The 22,562-nt window shown below is 43.3% G+C and overlaps 1 protein-coding gene across 1 annotated transcript in view; it reads left to right on the forward strand.

The window, feature by feature from the left end:
- Positions 1-22,562, forward strand: part of PARP4 (poly(ADP-ribose) polymerase family member 4) — a 116,805-nt gene that overhangs the window by 68,337 nt on the left and 25,906 nt on the right. The window contains exons 26-32 of the mRNA XM_074957908.1: positions 1,784-1,954; positions 7,118-7,198; positions 10,483-10,563; positions 12,516-12,611; positions 14,624-14,782; positions 15,430-15,741; positions 17,437-17,583. Of these exons, the coding sequence (XP_074814009.1) occupies positions 1,784-1,954; positions 7,118-7,198; positions 10,483-10,563; positions 12,516-12,611; positions 14,624-14,782; positions 15,430-15,741; positions 17,437-17,583 (1,047 nt within the window). The remainder of the gene's footprint in view (positions 1-1,783; positions 1,955-7,117; positions 7,199-10,482; positions 10,564-12,515; positions 12,612-14,623; positions 14,783-15,429; positions 15,742-17,436; positions 17,584-22,562) is intronic.

Consider the following 22,562-nt stretch of genomic DNA (forward strand, 5'->3'; position numbering starts at 1 on the left):
CCTACCCTCCAGCATATCTACCACTCCTCCCAGTTTAGTGTCATCTGCAAACTTGCTGAGGGTGCAATCCACACCATCCTCCAGATCATTTATGAAGATATTGAACAAAACCGGCCCCAGGACCGACCTCTGGGGCACTCCACTTGATACCGGCTGCCAACTAGACATGGAGCCATTGATCACTACCTGTTGAGCCCCACAATCTAGCCAGCTTTCTATCCACCTTATAGTCCATTCATCCAGCTCATACTTCTTTAACTTGCTGGCAAGAATACTGTGGGAGACCGTGTCAAAAGCTTTGCTAAAGTCAAGGAACAACACGTCCAGTGCTTTCCCTTCATCCACAGAGCCAGTTATCTCGTCATAGAAGGCAATTAGATTAGTCAGGCATGACTTGCCCTTGCTGAATCCATGCTGACTGTTCCTGATCACTTTCCTCTCCTCTAAGTGCTTCCGAATTGATTCCTTGAGGACCTGCTCCATGATTTTTCCAGGGACTGAGGTGAGGCTGACTGGCCTGTAGTTCCCAGGATCCTCCTTCTTCCCTTTTTTAAAGATGGGCACTACATTAGCCTTTTTCCAGTCGTCCAGGACCTCCCCCGATCGCCATGAGTTTTCAAAGATAATGGCCAATGGCTCTGCAATCACATCCGCCAACTCCTTTAGCACTCTCGGATGCAACGCATCCAGCTTCATGGACTTGTGCTCGTCCAGCTTTTCTAAATAATCCTGAACCACTTCTTTCTCCACAGAGGGCTGGTCACCTTCTCCCCATGCTGTGCTGCCCAGTGCAGTAGTCTGGGAACTGACCTTGTTCGTGAAGACAGAGGCAAAAAAAGCATTGAGTACATTAGCTTTTTCCACATCCTCTGTCACTAGGTTGCCTCCCTCATTCAGTAAGGGGCCCACACTTTCCTTGACTTTCTTCTTGTTGCCAACATACCTGAAGAAACCCTTCTTGTTACTCTTAACATCTCTTGCTAGCTGCAACTCCAGATGTGATTTGGCCTTCCTGATTTCACTCCTGCAAGCCCGAGCAATATTTTATACTCATCCCTGGTCATTTGTCCAATCTTCCACTTCTTTTAAGCTTCTTTTTTGTATTTAAAAGCAGCAAGGATTTCACTGTTAAGCCAAGCTGGTCGCCTGCCATATTTACTATTCTTTCTACACATCAGGATGGTTTGTACCTGTAACCTCAATAAGGATTCTTTAAAATACAGCCAGCTCTCCTGGACTCCTTTCCCCCTCATGTTATTCTCCCAGGGGATCTTGCCCATCAGTTCCCTGAGGGAGTCAAAGTCTGCTTTTCTGAAGTCCAGGGTCTGTATTCTGCTGCTCTCCTTTCTTCCTTGTGTTAGGATCCTGAACTCGACCATTTCATGGTCACTGCCTCCCAGGTTCCCATCCACTTTTGCTTCCCCTACTAAGTCTTCCCGGTTTGTGAGCAGCAGGTCAAGAAGAGCTCTGCCCCTAGTTGGTTCCTCCAGCACTTGCACCAGGAAATTGTCCCCTACATTTTCCAAAAACTTCCTGGATTGCCTGTGCACCGCTGTATTGCTCAGTATGGATGCTCTTATGATCTTATGAAGAATCCACGCCCCTGAGCACTGCAGTTATGCCAACCTAATCCCCTGGTGTAGACACAGCTAGGTCAACAGAAGAATACTTCCGTCAACCTAGTTACTATCGCTCAGGGAAGTGCAGCGACAAGAAAACTTCTTCTTGTGATATTTTTCCTATTAGAGTAATGTATTTAACTCATTTGCATCTTTTTTCACAGATAGAAAGCCAGAGATCCAGAATATTTTCTCCAGGATGCAGTTCTGTCTCTATTAAATGGCAACAGTTTGATGCAAATGCACCAGAGCCATTGCAGGCTCCTGCTCAAATACAGTCTTTATTTAACAACGAAAGACTTCTTGTCTATGGATTTATCCCACATTGTACTCAGGTAAGGAATGATACAAAGAAGCATCTTCTTTTTTGGGTGAGTAAAAATTAATATATACAGTGGAGTCGCATCTTACGCGGAGGTTAGGTTCTAAAGTCAGCACGTAAGGCGAAAATCACGTATAGTCAAAATTACCCTTAAAAATCCCTTAAATCTCCCATAAAGTACAGTATACTGTACATGGTTTTGTGTACACAATCCTTTACAGTAATATGTATAAATGTATAATGTATACAGTAATGTACAGTATATAATAAAGAGTACATATGCAAAATATAATTTTACGGTACTGTATTTTTAATTACAGGGGGGTAATTACAGGGGGTTGTCAGGGCTTGATGTCGATCCAGGAGACAGAGATGATGGAGAGCTTGGGTGACTGAGAGCGAGTCGTAGACCAAGTGGTTGGCTCTGGTTCAGCTTGAGAAGTTGATTGCGTAGGCTCATCTGCTGCTGGTTGTTTTTCCTTGAAAAACATGGTGATCGGCAACTGTCGCTGTTGTCTCTTGAGCTGCTCAAACGTTTCTTGATGCGGTCTCAAATCATCCGTAATACTACATGTGATCCCTCGTTCCATAGAGGGATCGTATTCAGAAATCAAATCATTCAGGTGTTTCGCTGCTTGGAACACTTCAGCAAATGTATGACGATTCCAACTTGCTGGCTCTTCCTGTTCATCGTCATCATCTTAGTCTTCTGTAGACGATTTTATCAGTTCCTCTAACTCTTCGTTAGTCAATGTTTCTCTATGGCTCTCAGTTAATTCTTCAATTTCTTCCTCAAGGATGTCAACGAAGCCATCACCACCCACTTGCCTGGCCACCTGAACAATGCGTTTCACTTCTTTGTCAATGGTCGGGAAACGCTTAAAATCATTCACACATTCTTTCCATAGGTTTTGCCAACATGCATTGACTGTTTCGGGCTTGATTATATCCATTGCCTGTTTAACATAAGTGATGCAATTGGCAATGTTGAAGGACTTCCAACACTCCATCACATTAAGATTAGGATCAGCATCCATAGCACTACGTATCCGTGAGATCGCAAGCCTCGTGTACGTGGCCTTGAAACAGCGAATCACGCCTTGGTCAAGAGGTTGGAGAATGGAGGTGGTATTGGGGGGGAGAAAGATGACATCAACGTCATTATGCGCAAACTGGAGTGCCACAGGGTGGCCAGGAGCATTGTCTATGATCAGCAACACTTTAAAGTCAAGTCCTTTCTCTTCGAGGTACCGCTTGACCTCCGGAATGAAACACTTGTGGAACCAATCCAGAAATAATGCTGCCGTCACCCAGCCTTTTTATTTGATTGCCAGAACACAGGCAGGAGATTTTTGTTCTTGCCTTTTAGGGCACGGGGATTTGCAGCCCTGTAGAGCAAGCCCGGCTTTATTAAATGCCCAGCCACATTGCCACAAAACAACACAGTCACACGGTCTTTAGCTGCTTTGAAGCCAGGGTCTTGTCTTTCTGATTTCGAAATTTAAGTGTGGTTGGGCATTTTTTCTAGAAGAGCCCAGTCTGGTCAGCATTAAAAATTTGTTCCGGAAGATAGCCCTTTTCTTCTATGATTTTCTTTAATTGTTCAGGGTAGGCTTTTGCTGCCTCTTCGTTGGCAGATGCAGCTTCACCAGTAGTCTGAACTTTTTTGAGGTTGAAGCGGTTCCTAAAACTGTTAAGCCAACCTTGGCTGGCTTTGAATTCCTTCTCATCAGAAGGCTGTCCCTCTTCGGCGGGAAGTTTGAACAGCACGTAGAGGCTAAGAGCTTTTTCTCGCAACGTGTTGCCATCGATAAGCACACGTTTACAGTTCATGCCTTCCAGCCATAAGTTTAATGCCTTTTCAGTCTTCACTAAAGTCTTATCACGCACCTGGCTTGTAACCTTAGCAGTTATTGGAGCACTTGATGCCGTGGCTTGATGAATTTCTCTCTCTCAAATCTTGATGGCACGGATGCTAGATTTGTTGCAGCCATATTTACATGCCACATTGGAGACCAACATACCATCTCTTAATAAGTCCAACACAGCCAGTTTTTCCTCCAGCATTGGAACAGATCGCTGTTTCTTTGATTGAGCACCAGATGAAGTAGTTGGCTTGCGTTTAGGGGCCATGTTGTATGAAAAATACGTATCTTTAAACACTAGAATCACACTCAGGGCGGCGAGATGCTCACACCTCTGAGAGGCATGCAGGAACTGAGACTGACTCAGGGAAGAGCAGATTCACGTCTCCCATCTCACACTCACTCCAGGGCATACGCTTATTGAGTGGAATGGTGGGCAGAATCGCCCGCACTATTTACAGGTATCTTGTTATGTTTCCCTTTTTTTGCTGAGCACGTACAGTTGAATTCGCATAAGATAAGTGCGCGTATGATGCGACTCACCTATAATGCACTGCAAAGCTTCCTATATATTGATTGCTGGGATAAATTTTGTGTGACTTTCTTACACTGGCTTAAAAATGTTGTTTAAAAGCCTCACTGTGCCTGACCTGTAAGAAATATGGAGAAATAGGTGGTCCCTGCCCCAAGGAATGTACAGTCTTACCAACAGTCTGTACTAGGCGAACAACCAATTATTGACAATGATCCTCTTATCTGTCTTAGGTACTTACATGGTCTCCATTACCAGAGTGCATCACTGTCTTTCATATATTTATCCTCACAACACCCCTATAATGCAGGGAAGTACAATCACCTGCATTTTACAAATTAAGAACGAAGTGTCTTGTAGAACAGGGACTTGAACCCAGATCTCCTAACCTAGTACCATAACCACTAGACCATCTATCCTTCCATAGGATCATCCTTTCCCCCAATTTTTCTCAACTGGCATTGAAAATGGCTCAGCTGCTAGTGTGAATGAGACAAAACTGTTTTCAGTACAGTTACAGAAAGTACTATTGACACTTGTGTTCCCTGTAAGCTGTGCGCTTGAATGGCGGCACAGGAGAGATTTAAGTGCCACCCAGCTGATTAGGAGAGTGCGCACTGCCGGCAGCATGTGTTCAGGTGCCCCTCCCCCCACATTGCTCTATCCTGCAGCTGCTCCCAGGACCCTCCTGCTGGCTGTGCAGAGTGTCGGGGGGAGGGTGCTGATGTCAGGGTGTCCCCCTTTACCCCGCCCCTGTACCCCATCTCCACAGAGCAGGGGACACAGCTTGGCTCAGGACTCAGAGTTGCTGCCAGGAAGGGTGAGTGACTGAGTGCCTTTCTTAAAGAGACAGTGCACTGTTTCTGAGATTTCCCATCCAGCAGCCAGCTCACACAGTCTCTCTCTGACCCCCCCCACACACACACACTCGCGCTCTCTCTCTCTCTCTCACCCCCCCCCACCCATGTACCCCATCTCTGCAGAGTGGGGGAGGGAAGACAACAGAGGTCAGGACAGAGCAGGAGAGCTTTCAGTGAGTTTCTTAAAGAGACAGCGCAGGACGTCTGTCAGAAACTTTCCCAGCAGCCAGCACACACACTGTCTCTGTGTCGAACACACACACTGTTTCTCTCTCACACAGATGTGCAGGTGAACAAGCCTCTGAAAGTGTGGCTGATGTAATGTGATTAGGTCCTATGATGGTGTCTCTTGAATAGATATGTGGACAGAGTTAGCAACAGGCTTTTTTGCAAGGATAGGTTCCTGGGTTAGTGTTTTTGTTGTGTGGTGTATGGTTGCTGGTGAGTATATGCTTCAGGTTGGGGGGCTGTCTGTAAGCAAGGACTGGCCTGTCTCCCAAAATCTGTAAGAGTGAGGGATCGTCCTTCAGGATAGGATGTAGATCCTTGATGATGCGCTGGAGAGGTTTTAGTTGGGGGCTGAAGGTGACGGCTAGTGGTGTTTTGTTACTTTCTTTGTTGGGCCTGTCCTGTCATAGGTGACTTCTACCAATGTGATATATGCCCCTCTGCCATATACATTGGCCAAACCGGACAGTCTACGCAAAAGAATAAATGGACACAAATCAGATGTTAAGAATTATAACATTCAAAAACCAGTCGGAGAACACTTCAACCTCCCTGGACACTCAATTACAGACCTAAAAGTCTCAATTATTCAACAAAAAAACTTCGAAAACAGACTCCAACGAGAAACTGCAGAACTGGAATTAATTTGCAAACTGGACACCATTAAATTAGGCTTGAATAAAGACTGGGAGTAGATGAGTCATTACACAAACTAAAAACTATTTCCCCATGCTAATTTTCCCCCTACTGTTACTCACACCTTCTTCTCAACTGTTTGAAATGGACCATCCTGATTATCACTACAAAAGTGTTTTTTTTCTCCTGCTGATAATAGCCCACCTTAATCGATTAGTCTCGTTAGAGTTGGTATGGCAATCCCATTTTTTCATGTTCTCTGCATATCTATCTATCTATCTATCTATCTTCTGACTGTATTTTCCACTGCATGCATCTGATGAAGTGGGCTTTAGCCCATGAAAGCTTATGCGCAAATAAATTTGTTAGTCTCTAAGGTACCACAAGTACTCCTCGTTCTTTTTGCTGACACAGACTAATGTGGCTACCACTCTGAAACATATATTCTCTGTAATTTTATTCTTTCAAAGTGTGTTATTTTAGTGTTTTGACTGGTCTATGCATTTCATAATTTTTATTTCTCTTACACTTAAATTGAATTCTTTGAGTAGTGAGTTCTATAATGCCTATAATGTTCTGTCCTGGCTGGAGTAATTATCCCTATTTAACTTTTTTAAAATATATATTATATCTAGGTTTTTTGTTTCTACTGGTGGCATACATCCGCACATACCTTGGTGCACATAACAAAATTTATTCTGCACATGGATGGAAAAAATTAGAGGGAACATTTGATTGACACACTTTTTGTTAGCCACCAACCTTTATCATACAAGTTGTAGAGGGAATCAAACTTTAATAGAAACCATCCTCTCAACAAAATGTCGTATGTGATGTTCCTGTCATTGTGCTTAAATACATTTAGGATTCCTTTTTTGTGGGTCTTCTGTATAGATTCTTTTGTGTACCAGGGAACATGTTTTTAAAGATATGCATCTGATTACTCACAACTCCAATTCTGTTTGCATTTCTGAAAACGGAGCATCACTGAAGAAGTACTGACAGCACGGAATGATAGGGAAAAATGAGAGGAATACATTTCTTATTTCTTTCAGGCAACCTTAAATGCACTAATAAATGACCAAGAATTGCAAGCAATGGTATCAACCACTGAATTACAGAAGACAACAGGAACAGTGAGTTAGGCCAATGTTATTTATACATACCATATGTTAGGGGGCTTATTCCTTCACCCACTTACTTCCCTGGTCCTTCTCGCATGAACAGAGAGCAAAAATACCCGAAGTCCAAAGGTGCAAACAATTCGATGTTTATTGGGGTAAACTTCCAGCAAGCATGATTCCAGTTTCCTTTCTTAGTGTCCCCCTTTCCAGCTCTGACACCACAGAGCCTTACCTGTGTCCCTGTTCCCATTCCCTCCCTTAGCAAAACATGATTCCAATTCCCCACCCCCATTCCGTTCCCATTCCCTCCCTTAGCAAAACATGATTCCAATTCCCCATCCCCATTCTCTGTTCCCTTCCCCCCACCCACCCTACTCACTTCCTGATTGACTGCAGACTATATAGTAAAACTTGAGTTCTGCTTAGCTATACCTTAACCAATCATTTTACTGAAATTTAACTAACCAATCCTAACATACTGTAACATGATTATTTAACCAATTATATCCCACCACCTTAATTAGTTTACACCCAGCAAAATTAATTATACAGCAGACAGAAACAATCACAGAACCAGACAGAGATTATACAGACAACAATAGGGAAATGGGGACTACAGTGATAGAACAAACACAGAAATGAGGATTTCACATCCCAGCTATTGATAAGTGAGTTCTTGCCAGACAGGATGCTATCAAACTAAGTTTCCTTTTACATCTTTTAGGCACTTCCCTTTCTGTGGAGGCAGTAGGCATTATCAGGACAGGATTGTATTCCTAACAGCCCAATAGCACCTTATTTCAATGTGACTAGTTCGGAATGTGAGGATGTGACCGTTCACTTCCCAGCTTATGGCTGCCTCTGCTGCTTAGCCAAAGGCCTTAGCCTAAGAACAGGGCCTCAGACTGTCACAGTAAGAGAAAGCTCTTACACTGGCAGACAGTGATTCTGATTCTTTCTTTTATACCTCTATAACTAGCTAAGTGATAAGAATACACCTAAATTCTTAGAGTATAGGCCTTTACAGACAGGCCTGAATATCTATATCCTAACACCATATACATGTTGTTTTAAAATAGCACATACCCTTGTTTTCAGCATTTTTGCTGTTTTAATAAAGAACCTCAGCCTCATTTGAAGGAAGCTTTTAAAAAGGCAGCTGACCTATGTGGGATAAGTGAGCACATTTCCGACATGCTTGATGGCCCAGACTGATTTGTAAAATATAAACTTACCTGGGTGGAAGGTGGTTCTTCTCATTTTAGGAATTTGTTGGGGCTACCTCTGTAGTTTCTGACGTTGAGGTGATGTTAGCTGACCTCTGCTGGGGATGATGCAGCAGCGTTCTCTTTCAATACTTAAGCCATTGCTTTTTGGAAAAATTCTAAAAGAACTGAGGCCTGGTCTACACTACATAGTGAGGTCGACGTAAGGCCGCTAGTTATGACCTAATTATATCAGTGTACACACTAAAGCCTTGTCCCGCCGATGTAAGTGCCCAACTACATCGACATACTAACTCCACATCCACAAGAGGCATAGGGCTTATGTCAGTATAGTTAGGGCAATGCAGCATCTGTGTAGACACCTCATTACTTACACTGGCTGTTGGCCATTTCAGGGCTCCATGCTGGATCCATGAAATTGATGAAAAAACTCAGGGAGGTGAGAAGCCCGGGTGGCTCACTCCCGCTCCCAGTGGGGAGGCGAGAAGCTGAGAATCCGGTGGGCAGCTGGCCTCAGCTCCCAGTTGGGAGGCAAGAAGCCAAGCTGGCTCCTGGCGGGGAGCTGCACCTGGCTCTCAGTCCTGGCTCTCGGTCCCCAACACTATCCCTCTTCAGTCTCTGGAAGTGTTCCTGGTGAGGATGTGCACCATTGACAGGAGAGTAGTGTGGACATCAGTGACTGCAGTAATTGCTGAGGTGGCTGTAAGTCAACCTAACAGGTCAACTTAAGTCTGTAGTGTAGACTGTAGTGTAGATTCCCTGAGAGAGGAGGAATCGTAAAAGGCAGCACTATCCAGTGTGACCAAAGGTTGTGACTGTTTCAGTTAATATTGAAAAAACTGCAAATCCACTCCCTATGGGAAAGCACGGCAGCAGTCCTAAATAACTTCCTAAACTGAAAAGAGGAAAATGGCTAAAAGAGGCATTTATTTACTTTTCAGAGCTTGTCTACTCCTGGAAATTCACCTAAATAACTATTCCAGAATAATTATTTATTAATAATTATTTTGAAATCGTTACTTTGGTGTAAATTCATGTGTGAGCATTTTTATTTATTAATGAGTGCATCTTTGCTGTTTATCTTAATCCACATTGGAAGCTATTTCAGTAAATTTCCAAGCTCTCATACAGACAAACTGGGTTGGTGCGAATGGGGAAGGTACTCACCTAATGAGTCAGGTACTCTTTAAACTACTGTCCTGAGAGGTTCAAATGCTCATCTGGGCTTCAGATAAGTATTCCTCTTCATGGGTCAAGTTTTTAGTTTGTACCTCCACAAATCACACTCCTTCTTTTGACCCCACAACTAATCAAAGGTGCAGAAAGGACAAATGCAATTTTGACAGGTGCAAATTGTGATTGCAAAAAGAGAAGCTGCCTTATGAAAATCTGGGCCAAATTTCGAAGATGAGTGTTATTTTTCTATGCCTCAGATAGAATCTGAGAATTCCCACCATTTTTTCCTTTCCCCCGTATCCAGAAAGATCCCTTTGTTTTGGCTACCAACATCTGGCCAAAAAGGACTCACCAGGGGTTCCCTTCTGAGTCAGTCAATGTTTTTTTTAAAAATGGACCTGTGGAGATGATTGGATGACACATTGCTCCATGTCCTTACTGGGCTGGGTTTAACAGTCCTCAGTACTCCCACTCCTTGTTGGCTTTAACATTTTACAGATGTACAGATTATTTTCCTCCTCTTGGCTAGAGTGGTGCAGTTGAAACAGAAATTACATCACCAGTTTGCACAGTTCACTGTCCCCCAGAGCAGGAATTTAGTTGATGGTATAAAGGTATGATGACTTTTAAAAGTTAGAAAAATGCGCACTAATCATAAAAATACAAAATTATTTCAAACAAGGTGTGGGATGTAATGCTCCTCTATGGAAAATACTGCCTTGAAACTTTTAACATTCAATAAAATGTAACTTCAGATGCCAGTTATCCTGAAACTGAATCCTCATTGATCAGAAGACTTCAAAAATCAGAAAACCTTATACATAAAATGGAGATTTTTAAATACAAGGTTTTAAATTGGTGATCATTTGAACTTGTCTCTTTTCCTTAATGTAGCTTCTCCACAAACTCACAGCAAGAGCCCTCATTAGGGATTATGAAGATGGGATACTTCATGAAAATGAAACAGAACATGAGGTTTGTCATTCTAAAGATAAGAATATGAACTAGGAACCACTATTTTATCTCAGTTTATGCTTAAAACAAGAACTGTTAAAGGGGTTCAGTGAAATGGGGATAGGAAGAGGAGAGGTGGAGAGAATGTTTGACTTGGGAATGGAAATTGGAAGGTTGCAGTATGAATTCCATAGATTTTAAGGCTGAAATGGACCATTATGATCATCTAGTCTGATGTCCTGGATAACACAAGCCAAAAGAACATGCCCAGTAACTTCTGCATCAAGCCCAGAACTTCTGTTTGAGCTATAGAATATCTTTTAGAAAGAGAGATAGTCTTGATTGAAAACCTTCAGGTGATGGTGAACCCATCACATCCCCAGATAAGTTCCACTTAGTTTCTGTTCAAGAATTGTCTGCTGTCGGAAATCTTTACCTCATGTAGGTACTTGTAGACTGTGATCAAGTCACTTCTTAACCTTCTGTTGGATAAACCAAATAAATTGAACTTCTTAAGTCTCTCACTAGAAGGCATGTTTTCCACATCTCAAATCATTCTTGTAGCTCTTTTCTGAACATCCTATTTTTCAACATTCAGTTTCAGATATGTTTATAGACATGAGGGCATAATCCTGTAAACCTTTACTTGCTTGTATGTGTGAGGACCTGATTGTGCAAACTTTATTCACCTGAGTAGTCCCACTAGAAGTCAGAGTTTTAGAAGCCAGTAGGACCCTCATGTGAGAAAAGTTTGCAGGAGTGGGTCCCAAGCTTTGGGGTCAGATTGGGGGGAAATATAGTAGTGGTACTTTTCACAGCTCTGCCTACAAAATAAGCTCTATCCATGTGAGTTGGGTGTAATGCTGCATCACAGTAAATCATGCAGATGTTTAAAATATGATGGTGCATGTTTTCAGAGCTCTACTATTTCCTTGAGCTTGTCTCCCCCTCACTGGGACTTGATTATGCCCATGTGCTCTTCTAGGCAAATTGGGGTTGATTGGGGGGAATAAATAAGTGATGGTACCTTCCAAATGCCATCCTCTTGAGGCACCAAAGTGAGACAGTTAATTCACAGATAGTAAATTTTGCAAATCTGTGACACCCCCATACTGGTTTCTTACAAATAGTTAACATTGTTGACATTTAAATGATCGTTATTGGGCATTTGAGGTAACACCTCACTAAAATGAGTGGGCGGGGGGGTCAGTCACACATTTCAGAGCTACTGGTCCATGCTCTGCATACCAACAGAAATCTCCGCACCACTTACACTCAGTTCACATTTTTGAGATTTTCTTCACAGCCATGACAGCTAGAGGCTTACTTTATTTTCATTAAATGAAAGCTGAGATTCTGGAGAACATGATTGTTTGTTTGTTTTCAGAGAGGTCTCAGTATATCGTATGTCTGTGTACAGGATGTTTCTGAGTCCTGAACAGGCTTGAGCATTGCCATTCCTGACTTGACACAAATTGTGTCCGATAGGTGCAAGGTGTTTTGCTTTAGTTGTGCAGCTGACATGCTGCCCTTTAGGTTTCAGTAATGACTGTCATTGATCCAGAATCTGATAAGGAGTCATATGCTTGCACTGGAAGGAGCTGGAAGCCCAATGGAGCCCTGATTGACTTGTGACAAGACCATTTCAGTGCAGTTTCTCTGTAAGAATTACCAATTCCAGTTTCCTCTCCCCCAGCACAAGTGGATAAATCTGCAAGTAGCTGAGAGGGTTAGGATTAGCCCCTCTCCCTTCAGAACGCTTCTAAACAGGAAGCAGGAAATTGGGTACACAAACATAACCACATTTGCACTGCTTAGAAATAGCTGCAAGATGAGCTAGCTTACTTATATCCATAGTGCATAAGAACATATTATGTATATTCAGTTTTGACATTGACACTTATTCTAGTGAATATTGTTTTCACCTGTATGTTTTGTTTTTAAACATATTTTGTCATTATATAACAACCTAGATGAAGAAACATACTTTGAAAGTCCTGATTATTAACCTCAGCATGGAGAACTCCATCATAACCCAGTTTACAAGCTTTGTGGCAGTAGAAAAAAGGGTATGTGTTTCCATTAAAATATCTCATTACTGTCTATATGTCTCTAAAAATTCTTTAGAAAATAACTGAAAAGAAAAACAATTACTGTAATCTTGTAAGAATTAAAGCACATATTGCTTAATATTATCACAGTGAACAATTTTAGTTCTTTTACAGAAGAACTAAAATTATTTTTGCAAAAGCTTGTGTTCTTTGATGCTTTTTGAATTATATGTTACTTTCCTTATGAAGCTTCTTTTATATCATACGTTGTTGGAGTACCTAGGCATCCAAACAAAGTCTGTTTCTATCCCATCCACTACCCAGACTGGATGTTTGCAAGTGAACCAACAGAGAGGCATAATCTCTGTGTTTATTTTGGAGATACTTGCTTTTTTAATGATTTAGAAACTGCAATTTTCTTTTTGTATCTGTGTATGCATGTGGCAGAGTTCAGAACTGTGCAAGTGTTCTGACTTTGGGACTATATCTGTAGGCACAACTCCTATAAAGGCACCATCTCTGGTCCAGAAAGAACTTTTTAATCTAGAAGAACAATACTTTTACCCTGTAGTGCTGCAACTGTAATTGAAAGAAACTGTTTGGATTGCAGGCAGCAAGTACTGTGTCTTCCCATATGTCTGTACAGCATCTAGCACGTTAGGAACTATTATAGTATAAGTAATACTAATAGTTATTAATTATTATTTATTTAGGATTATAAGTATACTAAAGGAAAATAATCAATTCCCTATTACGGTATAATTATCTGAATGTCATGGAGGGCATTGAGTAAGTTGGGATAACTTAAGGAACAGGAGACGTCCATATTTTGGACCATTACATTGTACTGCATTTAAAACTAAAAATAGGCTGGCACAGATTTTGTTCATAGAAATAAATATTGTTTTGTTTGTGCCTTTTAAGAATATAACTTATACATTTGACAGATGTCATCGCATGTATAATATCCCAGCAATCCTATGTAATAGTTATTGGTGGAATTATTGTCCCTTTCTTGTAAATAGGGCTCCTTAATCAGCCAAAGATTTACTGTTAAGCTCTGTGTGGCACCCCTCCACACTTGGCCACTACCTCCCTAGCAAAAATCTAGTCAGAGCTTTCACTCTTCTGGCAGTTCTTGCTCTGATTTTCAGACAATGTAATCATCTGTTTTGTTACCTCCTGGTAATGATCTTTATATAATACAAATTTTATAAATAAAGTGCCATTCTACTCAGGCTCTCTGATTACTGTGAAATATCATAAACAACAGTTAAACGTAAACAGTATAAACTTGGCAGTATAAAAATCAGATAACCTGCTAAAAAGCATACTGGTTCCAATACATTGGAAAACATCTTTATCATATACATGTATAATAAATCAGGTCATGTGTCTTGTACATATATCAGAAAAAAGGAAATTTAAACATCATCTTTGTATATTAGGATTCTGTACATTCATCTACCATATTCCAGACCTCTGCATTATACTCACAGAAGAAATACTCTTTTCTTTTCGTAATCTACAATATGTTGGTGTGTTTGGTTGCTCTTAACCATTGACTTATATACGGGAGTTGTGATGGGGAAGTGACACATGAGTAACAGCTGACATCCAAAATTAAAAACTGTCTGATTGATCTGCCCGCTGAAAGCAAGTGAGAGGGTAATTTCTGAACTGAAGTTACATAAGATACAGAAGAGGTTTCTCAAAATACTTGGAGGTGCACTGCCAGTGTTGTGTGCCAGTCCATTTACTACCAATAGTGTGTTATGATACGACAACCCTTAATGCAGTCAGGCATTATAAAGTTACATTTACTCCGTGTTTGTGTATACTGAGCATCTTTTGTATACTGAATGCACCTCCTCTCTATATTTCCTCGCAAGTTTCACCCAGCATTTGACTCTCAACCTTACATTGTCTGATAGAGAAGGAATCTCTGGCATAACAAGCATCACTTTTAAGGATTATAATAAAATTAAAGACAGTTCTCTAGTTTGTAATTCTGTTGCGTTTTAATTTAGGATGTTAATGAAGTTCAGCATGCTGGTCTTCCAAACATTCTTGAACTTATAGCTGAGGAAGATATAGACTTTTTACCCTACATGGACTGGGAACATGAGACATCTGGACATGGATACCTGTCTTCTAATAGAGGAGTGGGATTTGGCAGATGTGAATCGGTAAATATGCTTTATGTGTTCTTGTTTTTAACATTTTTTGTGTATTACCCAGTTGTGGTAGTAGATGGTTTATAAGGTAGCAGTTGGTAGTTGTTTATAAAGTCTGCACCATTTCTTATTATTCTGGATGCAATTAATTTCATAAATGTTTGTGTGAAGTGCAAAAAATCAGAGTACTCTCTCCCAAAGAAAGGCAAGGTACATAAAAGGTGGTGTGGCATCAGGCCCCATTGCAGCAGAGATCTTTGAGAGAGAAGAGGATTCTAGTGGCCCTTTACTCTCTTCCAGGATAAATTCTTCCCTTTCCATCCAGGGTCTTATACCATGCTTTCATGCTGCTGTTTCCCTCTCTTGGGAATATATACTTTATATATACTGCGCATATATATATATGCTTACTTATTAACAAGGAATGTACAGAAAACAAAAAATAGTTTCTTTGCTTATAGCCCCAAGCCTCTTTGGGTCTAGTGCTAGCTAAAGATCTCTCTCCCTTGCTTTTTCAGGGTTTTATACCATACTTACATTACAGGCTGCTGCTTCACTTTTTTGTGCCATGTCTACACTACCAATTTGTGTCAACAGAAGTGATGCTGACATAATAAAAATCATAATTTCGTGTTCATTCTTGCTCCCTCTGTTGGCAGATCATGTCCACGGTGTGGCCTCCCTCCGATCCACAGGGGGAGGAACCACTTTATGTGCCTGGGTGGGTGGAGTCAGGCCGGGTTCACCCTTCTCACTGGAAATTGAGAGACAGGACGGGAAGTACAAAAAGAGGAACCTTCAGCTCAGTTGGAGCCGAGCCAGGGCAGGAGACAGGCGAATATTGCTCGCTGCTGGCCTCTTACTCTGCTGCTGAACCAAGCGGTGCCCTGACCCCAGAGGAGACCAAGTCCAAGGAGGAGCTGCTGATGGCTGTGTACCCCCAGGAGATGGACGACACCTACAGAGCCCAGGTACCAAACAAAGAGGTAGTAGAAAGTGGCCCAGGGACACTAGACCATAGTCTGGTTGCATGGTTGCCTGAATCCAGGTCTGTGTGTTTCAGGCGGATCCCCACTGACCCACTGACAGAACATTCTGCCACTTATAGCCTGGGGCTGAGAACCAGTGGAGTAGGGAGGGCCTGGGTTCCCCTACCCCCTGGTGTTAAACCTACCCCAGGGGTGGCAGCCTCCCCACCATAGGTGAAAAGGCCTGTGTTTGTCTGCTGTCTGCCAGATCTGAGACAACAATCTGTGTAGTGCTCTGCCCTGCACGAGGGCCAGAGCCTATAGCCTGCTTGTTAGCTCTGCTGTGCTGGAGAGCCAGAGCCCACAGACGGTTTGGTGTGCCACCCCACCGAGAGGGTCAGGGCATTAGCACCTGATTTGCTAATTCCCCTGATGTTAAGCAGTGACCCCAGTGACATAATGAGGCAGTGTGGCTTCTCTCCGACCCAGATGGGGAGGGACAACCACCACCGCACTACATACCCCTTTTTGACCCAAGCAGCTAATCAAAATTTGAGGCCCTGGTATTCCAGTTGGGGGTAGAAATTGATGAAAGACTCTGCATCAAAAAATATCCTGATCTTGCTTATTAACAAGGAATGTATGAGGTCCTGGGTCCCCGAAGGTAGGAGGAACCAGGAAACAACAAACAGTTTCTTTGCTTATAGCCCCAAGCCTCCTTGGGTCTAGTGCTAGCTAAAGAGCTCTCTCCCTAGTTTTTTCCATGGTCTTATACCATGCTTTCAGGCTGCTGCTTCCCTTTCTTGCTGTTTGTCTCTTTGGGATTGGGTATGAACGCACCCTACAATTAACATAACTGGCAGGATATGTCAAGCAGGAGCCCCTGCCCACCCAAGACAAAAGCATCTGTGAACCCACCCAGGGAACATGCATACACTCCTTGCCGAAACCCCATTCACCACTCAGTCCAAAACTCCTGGATGGGTTCACAACCCCTTATGGCTTAGGTGAGGAGGTCGTGCTTAACTTACCCTGACAGTCATGTTAATTGTAAGAGCGCAGTCACATCTAATTTCAAAGATGTTTTAACTAAGCCCATAACAATACCTTCCCTTCCACCCTGCTATACACATCCTCACCCAAGATCCCACTATGGATAAGGTCCTGTGTAAATCATGATTTCATGGATTACATGGAAATCCATGAAACATGTTTGGTTGCTCTTAACCATTGACTTATATACGGGAGTTGTGATGGGGAAGTGACACATGAGTAACAGCTGACATCCAAAATTAAAAACTGTCTGATTGATCTGCCCGCTGAAAGCAAGTGAGAGGGTAATTTCTGAACTGAAGTTACATAAGATACAGAAGAGGTTTCTCAAAATACTTGGAGGTGCACTGCCAGTGTTGTGTGCCAGTCCATTTACTACCAATAGTGTGTTATGATACGAAACCCTTAATGCAGTCGGGCATTATAAAGTTACATTTACTCCGTGTTTGTGTATACTGAGCATCTTTTATATACTGAATACACCTCCTCTCTATATTTCCTTGCAAGTTTCACCCAGCATTTGACTCTCAACCTTATATTGTCTGATAGAGAGGGAATCTCTGGCATAACAAGCATCACTTTTAAGGATTACAATAAACTTGAAGACAGTTCTCTAGTTTGTAATTCTGTTGTGTTTTAATTTAGGATGTTAATGAAGTTCAGCATGCTGGTCTTCCAAACATTCCAATGGCTCCAGAACATTTAGACTTTTTACCCTACAAGAACTGGGAGCATGATACATCTGGATACCTGTCTTCTAATAGAGGAGTGGGATTCGGCAGAAGTGAATCGGTAAATACGCTTAATGTATTCTTGTTTTTAACATTTTTTGTGTATTACCCAGTTGTGGTAGTAGATGATTTATAAGTTAGCAGTTGGTAGTTGTTTATAAAGTCTGCACCATTTCTTATTATTCTGGATGTAATTAATTACATAAATGTTTGTGTGAAGTGCAAAAAATCAGAGTACTCTCTCCCAAAGAAAGGCAAGGTACATAAAAGGTGGTGTGGCATTAGGCCCCATTGCAGCAGAGATCTTTGAGAGAGAAGAGGATGCTAGTGGCCCTCTACTCTCTTCCAGGATAAATTCTTCCCTGTCTGTCTAGTCCAAGGCCTTGTTTTCTTTAGAGTACTCAGATGGTGGTACTTCTGTCAGTTGTATTGCACTGATTGACGTACCATTAACTGTCCAGTGTAGCCACCCTGAATCAGGGTAAGGCTTGTCCTTGCTTAGATCGATTTAGATGTGGGATGTCATATATCCCTCAGCTGGTAAACCTCCTTCGTTTGCTGGCGGAGTCCTCCTCTCTTACATCCACCATGCCTCATTCAGCACCCACAATATACTGTACTTGTGGCACCTTAGAGACTAACCAATTTATTTGAGCATAAGCTTTCATGAGCTACAGCTCACTTCATCGGATGAAGTGAGCTGTAGCTCACGAAAGCTTATGCTCAAATAAATTGGTTAGTCTCTAAGGTGCCACAAGTACTTCTTTTCTTTTTGCGAATACAGACTAACACGGCTATTACTCACAATATACTGCTACCCCTTGTTGACCCAAACAGCCAGTAAAAGTTTGAGGCCTTGGGGATGTTCTGGTTGGGGGTAGAAATTGATGAAAGAGTCTGGTATATTTGTTAATGCAGTCTTGCTTATTAACAAGGAATGTTCAAGGTCCTGTGTCTCCAAAGGCAGGAGGAACCAGAACACAAAAAATAGTTTCTTTGATTATAGCCCCAAGGCTCTTTGGGTCTAGTGCTAGCTAAAGATCTCTCTCCCTTGCTTTTTCAGGGTCTTATACCATACTTACATTACAGGCTGCTGTTTCACTCTTTTGGGCCATGTCTACACTACCAATTTGTGTCGACAAAAGTGATGTCGACACAATAAAAATCACAATTCCATGTTCACACTTGCTCCCTCTGTCGCCAGATCATGTCCACAGTGGGGGCACCATCATCGACAGTGTGAATAATGCACTGTGAGTACCTATCCCACAGTCCTTCTGTCACTAGGTGTTGTGGGATGACGGAGTGAATCATGGCACATCTTGGGACGTGTTAAATATCCCGTGATGCATTGCTTTCTGTCCCAGCACTCCATGAGCTTCCGACTTCCTTTTGCGGCGTTTTTTCAACGGCCCTTCTTTGCTGTGAACCCGGGCATTTTTGTGAGAAGGGTTGGATCCCGCACTGCTCTCCTATGCTCTGTTAACTGTCATGAAGACATTGCGGATGGCAGTGCAGTTAATCGTGAAGTTTCTAACTGAGGAAGACTCACAGGTGCCTGACGTTCTGCGTGATATGAATAGGAGCAACTTTAGATTGCTTTTGGCATTCACTGAGCAGGTGCATAGGATAGACCGTCACTTTTGGGCTCATGAAACAAGCACTGAATGGTGGGATCGCATCCTCATGCAGGTGTGGGATGATGAGCAGTGGCTATAGAACTTTCGGGTGCAGAAAGCCAGCTTCCTGGAACTATGCTTGGAGCTTGTCCCAGACATGCGGCTCAAGGACACCAGAATGAGAGCTGCCGTCTTGGTAGAAAAGCGTGTGGCAATTGCTGTGTGGAAGCTGGCAACTCCAGACTGCTACCAGTCAGTCATGAATCAATTTGGAGTGGGGAAGTTGACCGTTGGGGCTGCGTTAATGCAAGTGTGCAGGGCAATAAATTGCATCCTGCTACGAAGGACTGTGACTCTGGGAAATGTGTGTGAAATAGTGGACAGCTTTGCAGAAATGGGGTTCCCTAACTGTGGAGGGGCGATAGATGGCACACGTATTCCAATTTTGGCACCAGACCACCTTGCGACGGAGTACATCAATAGGAAGGGATACTTCTCCATGGTGTTGCAAGCGTTTGTGGATCACCATGGGCATTTCACTGACATCAGCATAGGGTGGTCTGGGAAGGTGCATGATGCACACATCTTCAGAAACAGCGGCCTCTACAGAAAGCTGCAAGCAGGGACTTTCTTTCCTAACCAGAAGATTGGGGGGGGAGGAGGGGGTGTTGAAATGCGCATAGTGATCCTGCGGGACTCTGCGTACCCCTTGCAGCTGTGGCTCATGAAACCTTACACGGGACACTTGGACAGCAGTAAGGAGCAGTTCAACAACAGGCTCAATAGGTGCCGGATGACAACTGAATGTGCCTTTGGCAGATTAAAGGCACACTGGCGATGCCTTCATGGTGGGTTGGACCTCACTGAGGATAATATTCCTGTGGTCATAGCCATGTGCTGTATGTTGCATAATCTCTGTGAAGCTAAGGGTGACAGGTTTGCTCAGGAGTGGAGTGCTAAGGCAGACCGCTTGGCCGCTCATTTTGAGCAGCCAGATACCAGGGCTGTCAGAGGTGCACAGAGGGGAGCTATTCGAATCAGGGAGGCTGTGAGGCAGCACTTTGACAATGACCACCATTAATATATATCTGTGTCTGAGTTGCTTCAATGTTACATGCCATGTAGTTTTCTAGGGGGCAATAGTGACATTTGGAGCCTTATATTCCTGTAATAAAGTGATCAAAATGCCTGTGCATGTATTAGCAGTGCCTGCAATCTCACCTTGTAGAAAAAAATTAAAGATGATTTACCATTATAAAAGTTTGCTTTTATTGCACAAGAAACAGCGCGCACACAAACACACAGATGCTTGCCAGGAAAGGAGGAACCAGGGAAGGGCAGACTTTCACAGCTGCGTGGAGGTCCAGCTATCATTGTGAAAGTTGTCTGAGGAGGTGAAGTAAAGGGGAAACGAAGAATCCTGGAAGGTAGAAAGGAATGTGTGGGCGGAACTTGGGGGGCAGGGAAGAGAGTTCTGAATGTACTGCAGTGGAGATTGAGCACTGATCTGCTCAGTCTGCAGCATTATTAAGGACTTCATCATCTGCATTTTCTCCTCCATTACTTTAATCATCAGCTCAGTAGCGTCCTTAACAAATGTGTAATTCTCTTTTCTGTCCTGCCCTTCAGCTTCACAGCATTCCTTTCATTCCCTTTTTTCTGCATTGGATCACTGCAGGACCTCCCGGAACATGTCTTCTTTGCTGCATCTTGAGCGCTTTCTTATCTGGTGGAGACTCTCGGCCGGGGTGCGTGGGGCCTGAAGGCCACGTCTGGTGAAGCACAGGGTTACAATGCACAGAAGCAAGATTATTAAATTCACGCACAGAATTGAAACATTTCTGTTAAATACACCTTTTACAACATTGCAATCACTTTCTCACTGACCCTAGCCAGGCACACATCTCTGCAAACACCCAAAGCATTCTGAGTGTTGGTGTGGGGGCGGGGGGTCCACATGGAGAAAAGAGCACACACTCTTTGCAAGGGTCATGGTGCAGCATACTAGGGAACAAATTCTAAAATTCTCCCACACTTTTCCACAGGCGGGAGTCATTCTAGCAGATATCTCACTGCTAAGGGTAAGCAGGGAAACGAGGATACTCCATGCTTGTGGCTTCTGCCCTGCTCCCTATGCTGCTCGCCTGTGTGCTGCTTTGGTCCCTGCACAAGTGATTGCCGAATGGTGCAGAAAAGTTTCCTACAATGGGGAAGGAACAAAGCTGCTCTGCCACGGAACCTTCAGCAGAGGATTACCGAGTACCTCTAGGAAACTTTTCTGGAGATCTCTCTGCAGGATTCCCATGAGATCTCAGCGTGCATCAACACCCTGTTCCGCTGTACTGATTAGCTACACAGGGAAATGTCCATCTCACAGAAACACAGTCAGGCTCCCACATTTCTATGCCCTGAACCCACGTCTCCACGACACAGGCCACAGCCACTTACCAGGAGTTTCATCTCCTGCTTCTTGCTCACCAGAGAGCAACTGCTGAGACTGGCTAGACACCTCTGGAGTGGAGAACCGTTCCTGGCTGCCTGCCCCACCGGACGACCCAGCTGGGAGCTGCACATCCTCATCTAACTCCACCTCTTTATCAATAACTTCGTCCTTGGGTTAGGTCCTCTTTCTGCCACCACAGGGCTCTTGGCTATCCACCAAGGTTAGCGTCCAGCTCCTTATAGACCCAGCAGATCTTAGGTGCAGCACCAGAGCGACGGTTTGCCTCCCTCGCCTTATGGTACGCCTGCCTCAGCTCCTTTATTTTCGCTCTGTACTGCAGCGTGCCCTGATCACAGCCCTTTTCGCACAAGTCTCGAGAAATGTGCCCATAGGTATCCCATTTCCTATGGCTTAAGGCAGCTGTGACTGCACAGCCTCCTCTCCCCATATGTTGATCAGATCCAACAGCTCTGCAGTGGTCCAAGCAGGAGAGCTTTTGCTGCGATAACCCACCATGGTCACCTGGGAAGATGCGGTGAGACCTCTTCACTCTGAGCAAACAGGAAATGGAATTTCAAAAATTCCCAGGGCTTCTAATGGGCAGGGGCGGATGGTTGTTTACCTGGCTGCGGGGCAGTGGAGTTCAAACTGCTGACCAGAGCAGTCAGAATGGGCATTGTGGGACACTTCCTGGAGGCCAATTAAAGAGATGAAATGAAGCATGGTGTCTACACTTGCATTTTGTCAACCAAAATTTAGAGGAAAAAGACATAAATCTCTCATGAGGGTGGATGTATTTTGTCGCCAAAACCAGGCATTTTCCCTGACAAAAGTCACCTTGCAGTGTCTACACTGTTTGGGTCGACAAACAGCAATTTTGGTGACAAAACTTGGTAGTGTAGGCAAGGCCTTGCTGTTTGCCTCTTTGAGATTGGGTATGAATGCACTCTACAATTAACATGACTGTCATGATAAGTT

This window comes from Natator depressus, chromosome 1 (genome assembly GCF_965152275.1).
Source record: "Natator depressus isolate rNatDep1 chromosome 1, rNatDep2.hap1, whole genome shotgun sequence".
Taxonomy (NCBI): Eukaryota; Metazoa; Chordata; order Testudines; family Cheloniidae; genus Natator; species Natator depressus.